The sequence below is a fragment of the Entamoeba dispar genome, genomic scaffold, assembly GCF_000209125.1.
Source record: "Entamoeba dispar SAW760 scf_1105229462983 genomic scaffold, whole genome shotgun sequence".
NCBI classification, from domain to species: domain Eukaryota; phylum Evosea; order Mastigamoebida; family Endamoebidae; genus Entamoeba; species Entamoeba dispar.
The window spans coordinates 8039-15652 of NW_001855465.1; the positions used below are offsets into that span (position 1 = coordinate 8039).

The 7614-nt window shown below is 25.7% G+C and overlaps 4 protein-coding genes across 4 annotated transcripts in view, besides 8 other annotated features; all 4 read right to left on the reverse strand.

Moving 5' to 3' along the window:
* Window positions 1–1777, reverse strand: part of EDI_123220 (uncharacterized protein) — a gene marked incomplete at both ends in the record, with an annotated part of 7081 nt that extends 5304 nt beyond the window's left edge. Inside the window, one exon of the mRNA XM_001740488.1 lies at window positions 22–1777. Within this exon, the coding sequence (XP_001740540.1) occupies window positions 22–1777 (1756 nt within the window). The remainder of the gene's footprint in view (window positions 1–21) is intronic.
* A 180-nt stretch (window positions 1778–1957) lies between these two features.
* Window positions 1958–2052: a sequence feature (AT_rich).
* Window positions 2053–2118: 66 nt separating this feature from the next.
* Window positions 2119–3078, reverse strand: EDI_123430 (cyclins, putative; the record flags this gene model as incomplete). Its single annotated transcript, XM_001740489.1, has 1 exon — window positions 2119–3078. One exon carries the CDS (start codon window positions 3076–3078, stop codon window positions 2119–2121), a length of 960 nt encoding a protein of 319 aa, XP_001740541.1.
* Window positions 3079–3155: 77 nt separating this feature from the next.
* Window positions 3156–3193: a sequence feature (AT_rich).
* Window positions 3194–3253: a microsatellite.
* Window positions 3254–3326: 73 nt separating this feature from the next.
* Window positions 3327–3492: a sequence feature (AT_rich).
* EDI_123440 (uncharacterized protein) lies at window positions 3485–5644 on the reverse strand (the record flags this gene model as incomplete). Its single annotated transcript, XM_001740490.1, has 1 exon — window positions 3485–5644. The coding sequence occupies one exon, from the start codon at window positions 5642–5644 to the stop codon at window positions 3485–3487; it is 2160 nt and encodes a 719-aa protein (XP_001740542.1).
* Window positions 4394–4415: a sequence feature (AT_rich).
* Window positions 4643–4680: a sequence feature (AT_rich).
* Window positions 5645–5700: 56 nt separating the features above from the next.
* Window positions 5701–5749: a sequence feature (AT_rich).
* Window positions 5750–5775: 26 nt separating this feature from the next.
* On the reverse strand, window positions 5776–7493 carry EDI_123450 (uncharacterized protein; the record flags this gene model as incomplete). Its single annotated transcript, XM_001740491.1, has 2 exons — window positions 5776–7200; window positions 7275–7493. The coding sequence occupies 2 exons, from the start codon at window positions 7491–7493 to the stop codon at window positions 5776–5778; spliced, it is 1644 nt and encodes a 547-aa protein (XP_001740543.1).
* Window positions 6166–6196: a sequence feature (AT_rich).
* Window positions 7494–7614: the final 121 nt, after the last annotated feature.

Genomic DNA, 7614 nt, shown 5'->3' on the forward strand with positions numbered 1-7614 from the left:
TTTCTATTGGTAATTCGATACTTGATTTAATATATTCATAATAATATTGTAACTCATTTCCAGTCAATTCATTATTCCTTAATGAATATAGTTTTAATATATTTAAACGATGATTTGTAGCTGACATTCCATTAGGAGGATTTAAATTAGGTAATAATGAAGTAAATTGTTCAATTGACTCTGTTGATAATATCCCAGTTGTTAAAAATGAAATAACTAAATCATAAACTTCTTTAGAATGTGTTGATAATGGAGTAATTTTTGAGAAGAATGAACGAGGCTCACTTATTAGAAAATCTTCTGTTAATGGAGGTGTAACAAATAATTGTAACATAAATGTTAAATATTCAAGTGGATGAATCATATCAATTTTCATTCTTAAAGCAAATGATAATCCATTTTCAATAAATATTTGAGACAAATCATTAGTTTGTAACATGGATAATCGTTTTGTGAATAAATCATAAAGTGTTAATGAATATTTATCATTATGAAATAATTTACATAGTGTTTGAACTTCTTGATAATTTAAATGTTGAGGACAACATAGTATTATCGACAATAAATTTGATTGGATTTTATCACTTGAAGAATTGGTTATATCAATGAACATTTGAAATGAGTTAAAATCTGGAAATTGTTCATGTAATGAAATAATCATTTTATTTTGACAAAATTCTAATGCATTGGCTAATTCATATGAACATTTAGTCATAACTTCACAATACTGATTTAATCTCTTAGGTAATGAAGTAGTATTACTAAATAGTACATAGTTATAATAATATAATAACACTTCTGAATCAACTTCTGTTTTTCCATTCCAAGGGAAAAATGGACCATCAGTAAAAACGAGAGAAGGATAAACGTAACTAATCATTAATAAAAATCTCATAATTTGGTGGATTGAAATCAATGATAATGAACTTGGAAGAGAAGGTTGTGAACCTTTTGTTGTTGTTGTTTCATCTTCATCAAATTTAAATAATGAGAAATCAGTTGAATTTGTTAATGAATGGCAAGGAGTAATTACTGGAGATGGTAATTGAGTGATCCAAGAATTGATAAGACCTTGAATTGGTTTAGGAATTTCTTTAAAGAGAGGTAATATCTCAAAGTAGTAATCAATAAATGAATCAATATGTTGAGGAGGGAATTCTGTAATAATAAGAGTGTCTAATGAAATTAAATTACTTTTTGCAAATGATGCAATAATTTGAAGTAAAGGAAATAATACAGAAGAAGCTGGAGTACGATCTAATCTCTGAATAATTGTAGGGACGTAATGAATCTTCTCAGGAAAGAGATAACGAGCTTCACTAGAAATCCCAGCGCTTTCATAGATGTCAGGAAGAGAAGAAATAAAATAAGATTTTAATTCATTTGCGTTTTGTCTTGAAAATAATTCAGGACGATATGAGACAATAAGATATAATAAATGAATTGAAGGATAATTTTCTGAACAAAACCAATAAATGAATTGATCAATTGATAAAGAACAAATAAGTTTTGGCAATTTAGCAATAAATTCCTCCCAATTAAGTTCAGTTATTAAAAAGTCATAAATATGTTTTGGTGCTTTTGATAAGAGAGAAAAAATATTAACAACTGACTCTAGTGTTGGTGTTTGCTCAAAGATTTCAAAAGCACTTTTTAATAATGGGAATGTTTGTAAATATAATGCTGGTGATTTACTCAAACTAGATGATGAAGGTTGACTAAAACTGGTAGAAACTTTAGATGTTTGACTTGAACGTAAACTAAACCGTCTTAACATTTCAGTTAAATTAGATTTATCAAGTAATTAATTTTTGAGTTCAAATTCTTTTTGGTCTTTTTTTTCTTATCAAAAAAATTTCTTCTTTTTTAAAATATCTTCTTCTCCTCTTATTTATCTTCTTGTTTTTGAATTAAAAACAAATCATTTATTTGTCATAATACCAATTAATTTACCTTCAAAAAATTAATTTTTTATTTTTATTTATTAGAAGAAAAAAGTACTTTTTATTAAATAAGAATTTTCATTATTTATTGATTTTTCTTTAATTTTTTCTCTCAAAAAAAACACAATTTTTCTTTGATGATGAATAACAAAAAGAAACTTTAATTACATAACTTTCAATCAAAATTCTTCACATCACTATTATCCCAAAAACATTGTGGTTTAGTATTCTTTGATTGAATGTGTTTAATACATTCACAATATTTTCTTCTATGACTTTCAATCATTCTTCCAAAATCTATACATACTTTAAATGAACTTTTACTTTGATTCATTACACAATATTGCATTTTTGGAACAAAGTCTAATGCAACTTCTCTGACTTCTTCTTTCTTCATCATTAAACATCGTTGATATCTCATATCCCATAAATTAACAAAATGACAAAAATCTCGTGCAAAGAAAAATGCTGATGCTGCAAGTGAAGATGGTGAATTACTTGTATAAAATGGATCTAATGTCATTATTTGAAGAAATTGAATACTTGCTTCAATAATTGGATGATTTCTTTCTTCTTGATTATATTGTGGATATCCTGCTGCTTCCCAAAGAATATTTAAAAAGTCGTATGATGTAGGATTATCTATTTTATAATTAATAGACTCTAATAACTTCTTTTCCATTCCAATAATATCATCTTTTCCATATTTATTATTACATAATCTTTGTATATCATTAACTTTAATTCCAGTTGACTCAAATTTTGAACAACTAAATAAAGATGTTACAAATATTAATCCAAGTTCATCAGAATTAACAACTACTCGAGTTGTATATAAATCAACTAATGTTAATGTTTGAAATATTACTTTCTTTGAAAGGTGAAGATATTCTGATGTTTTAAATAACCAATCAACTAATTGTGGTCTCATAAATGGTGTAGCAATTGTTAAATCTGGTAATGGCATTTGATTTTGTCTTTCTCTAAGATATTTACAAAAATTTTGAAATTCTGGTGAAATTCTCCTTTTCTTCTCAGTAATAATAACAGGAGTATTCTTGTTGTTTAAACTAACTGGTACAAATGCACTTTTAGTACTTTGTTCGCTCATACAAACATGACCCTCATCGCACATCAGTGGGTTCTTTAATTTAACTTTTTGTTTAATTCTGTTTATTTGGCTCTACGTGGTCAATTGGTTCTTTTTTAAGCAATTTTTTATTCTTATTTATTTTTATTATAATTTATAATTTTTTTTCTATTTTTTTATTATTCTTTTTCATTTGTTTTTTGTTTTTTTGTTTTCTTTTCATGAAGGGATTTCGCATTTCTTCTTCATTTATTCAAAGAAGAAATAAGAAAATTCTTCCTTTAAATTTCCACTTATTAATAAGATATAATTTTTTTTTATTTATATCTGGAATATAAGGGTTTTTAAGATTTTATTTTATATTTATAAATATTCTCTATCAATAATTATTTTATTATTATTTATCTTTTTTATTAAACTATATAATTTATTATTTTAAAACTATAATTTACTATTTTTGTTCAAATGTATTTAACTCATACTTCTTTTTTAATTCCTCTAATTCTTTAGTAAGTTCTTTGATTTTTTCATCTTTTTGTTGAAGTTCTTTTACAAGTATAATATTTTTAATATCTTCATTTTCATCTTTTCCTTCAATGATTCTAACAATGTCTTTTTTCATTCCCTCGAATTGTTTAGAGAAGTCTTCAAGAATATTTCTTAACTTTTTTATTTCCATTTTTTCTTTTTCACTCTTTCCTTCTCCAGTAATTTCTGTAAATCCTGTTTCTTTAAGAACAATATTTCTGTTATAAACACTTTCAATAGCTATATTTCTGATACAAATAACATCCATTTCATTAAATTGTTTTTTTTCTATGTTATTTCTTTTAATCATTGCCATTTTCATTGACCCATCACTAACGTATAAATACTCTTCTTCAATTTTTAATATGCAACAAATGATATCTACCTCTTCTCCTTCTTTCATTTCACATATATCCAATAACTCTATCAATTTTCTTTCTTCAAATTCTTTTGGTAATTCAATATCTCCACTCATTTTTTTAATGTTACAATTCCAATTACTTTCTATTCCTATTTTCCCTCCAATTCTTTTTCCTTTAAATGAGAAAAATTCGTACCATTTCTTTTCTTCAAATTTAGTATAGTCTTCTTGTCCATCATTCCATATGTTTACAATAATTCTTTTGCTTCTTCCTTCTTTTTTCATTCCATCAAGTATTTTAATACTTCTAATACAATTAAATTCTAATGTTTTCATTCCTTCTTCTTTAAATTGATATAACTCTTCTTCACTAGCTCCTTCTCTTTTTTTTCTTTCAAATTCTTTTTCTAACTCTTTCATTCTTTTATTTCTTTCATTTAGATATTCTTTTTCTCCAACAATTCCCTTTTCATTTTTAAATTTATATTTTATTGGATATACTCGTTCTACACATCCTCGAATACAAGGAATAATTCCATCTCTAACACTATCAATTTGTATTAACATAAATTTACATTTTGTTCTTCCAAGTTTTTCATTTCTTTCCCCTCTTCTAATACAATTAATGTTTGTTTTAAATATTAATTCTTTTCCTTCCCATGGTTCTCGTTCATTCCAATCTTCAGTTTTTTCTAAACAACAAATTCTTAATTTTTGTCCAATATATATTTTTTTTTGTTTTATTAATTCATTAATTTCTCGATCAATTTGTATTTGAATTGTATACCATCCATCACTCATTAAAAGTAGTGGATATTCTCTTGTTGGTTCATTTGAATTAATATTTGCAACTACTCCAATATGACAATACCCACAATTTTCATCTTTATTATAAATTTGTCTATAAAATGATCGTTTTGGTTTTCTTTCAAATACCCATCGTTGTTCAATTTCTTTTTTAATTCCATTTACTGTTACTTCAAATTCTATATTTCTATTATGAAAATAATATCCACTTTGTTTCCATATAACGTGTTGAAGATGTATCTTTAACCATTTTTCATTCTCATATTTTAGAATTATTCCTTTCCATTGTTCAAGATTTAACACTACCCTTTTTCTTTCTTTCTTACGGTCATCAATAATTGGTGTTTGTAATGCATTTTCATATGAAGGTATTGGACATGAAACTTCTTCATTAATATCTTCTTTAAATGTGTCTAAATATTTTGAAAGAAAACTGACTTGATCAAAAGAGCTTTGAGGAACTGGTTTTACTTCTATAGAATTTATTTTAAGAATAGATTTATTTGGTGCCAGTGACTTTCTTTTACTTTCTAATAATGGAGTAATTGCTTTTCTTTTAAGTGGGGTTGGGTATTTAATTGGTTGTTGATGTAAAATTGATTGTCTCTTACTTCCTTTTAAAATACTTTTACTTTCTCTTTTTTCATTTTCATCCATTTCTTTAATAATAATAGTTATTGTGTCTTGTGATAATTGTGTTGCCTGACTTTCAATTGGTTTTGTTGATGAGATATTATCCATTGTTAGTGATTGGTCTTTTTCTTTGTAAATTACAGAAGGCTCTTCTTCCATGTTTTTATTTGACTCTTCGTCCTCATACTGGCTTTGTGTAAAAATCTTCTTTTTTGATTCAAGTAATTCAGACTCGGTTAGTTTAGGAAGTGCCTTTCCTCCTCCAGTAGTAAAGAAGTTCATTTAATCTAAATTTTTTGAGATACTTTTAATGAATAGCTTTCTTTAAATTCCTCAACAAATAATAATAAAATTTAATTTTATTTTTAACTATAATTTAATAAAAAAGAATATGAAGAGAAGAAAAATTTGATTCATTTTGGGATAGGTTCATTCTTGAGAAAATCAGTTAATACTGATGGCTGTGAGATATGCATAAATTCTTGAAGGATTAAGTCCGCATCAAAAATAATATCAACACCAATTTCTGGACCAAGACTTTGGAAGAGAACAAACAAATCATCAAAGTCCATTTGATTATCAATGATATCATCTGCATATTCTTTAATTAAAGCAACAACAAGGAAATAGTAGAATTTTGAAGTTGGAAATGCAAAGATAGAATCCCATATTCTTAATAAATAGCTATCTGAAATATATCTTTTAAATAATAGTACAATCCATTTATAAGCAAAAACATTATTGCTGTCATGTTCTTTTAAATATTTACCTAATGCAGGATTCACTAAAGAAATAATTGGGTCTAATTTATTTAACAATTTATATAAATAATTTGCATTAGAACAATAAAATCCTTGTAACATAGTCATAACTGATTGAAACAACCAAAACAATGATGGTTCTTTTGTAGTAATTCTCATTAGTACAGCAACTATATCATTCATTCCTTGTCCATATCCTATCTTCATGTTAAACATTGAACTACTCATTAATACATTTGTCAATGTTTTTAAATTCTGACATCCATCTTTTTCAAATTTAGTATCTTCCCTATCTGTTCGAACTACATCTTTTTTTATTTGTTCTTCCATTTTAGCAAATTCATCCCAATTTTCTTTCATTTCTGGAATAACATTAGTCCATGTTTGTTTAATCTTTTCATAATCGATAGCCCTTTTCTCATCCCATTCCATTCTTTCTTTTTGTGTATTTTTACCTTCATAATATCCTAAACATAATTTCCATACAAATTCTCTGACATCATCATCACAACCTCTATATAATAATACTTTTCTTATAACATTCATATTAGAACTACTAATATATCCACTATCATCCATTAATGTTTTTAACAAAGTTTTACTAACTGGTTGCATTGTATCGATATGTTCTTGAGCAATTAATGTTTTTCTTTTTTCAACTAATAGTGGATTAATTAAACGTGAATATGCTTTTTGATGATATTTTGCTATGTCACATTTTAACTCAGATTTATAAATTACAATATATCTATTTTTATGTGTTTCATCTTTTTTAATTTCAGACAATGAATTTTGACTGATTGTATTAAAGAAACTTTCGTATTGTTCTTTATGACCCTTTCCTCCAAACTCATATTGAGGTACTTTCAATGGAGCTAATCGTTGTTGCATTTCAAATGTAATTGTGGTTGTTGTTTTTGTTTGGACATAACTAAAAGCAATAATTTCTCTAAATGGAAAAGTAATTTTGTAATCTTGGATATTAGTAACAGTAGTATCTCTTGTGATAAAACTCTTTAGTGATGCGTTTGTACGAACTTCCATTGGTAAATAACTTATAAATAATTGTTTCCTTTTCTATTATTTCGATAAATAAATCTTCTAAAATAACATATGATTAGTGAGTACTAAAACTCTAAAAAGAAACAAACTTTAAATAAACAAAGTGCTCCATATATCTTTTTATTACCTTGAACATTAACAAAAACACTGTCAAATAATCCCATATCTTTAAGTTCATCATTATCCATATCTTCTTCTTTTGTGTCATCATTCAAATCAATCGATTCAGTTGAAGTACTTTCTTGATTTTTATGTTTCTTTTGAAAGATAATAATTTCATCTCCATTATCAACTGGTGTTCCGCTCATTGGTATAAGAACTGATTAATTCACTTCTCTTTTTAATTTTCTTTTTTTTACTAAACTAAAACAAATACAAAATAATATATACAATATTTGATACTAGTTTAAATCACCAATATTTTCACAC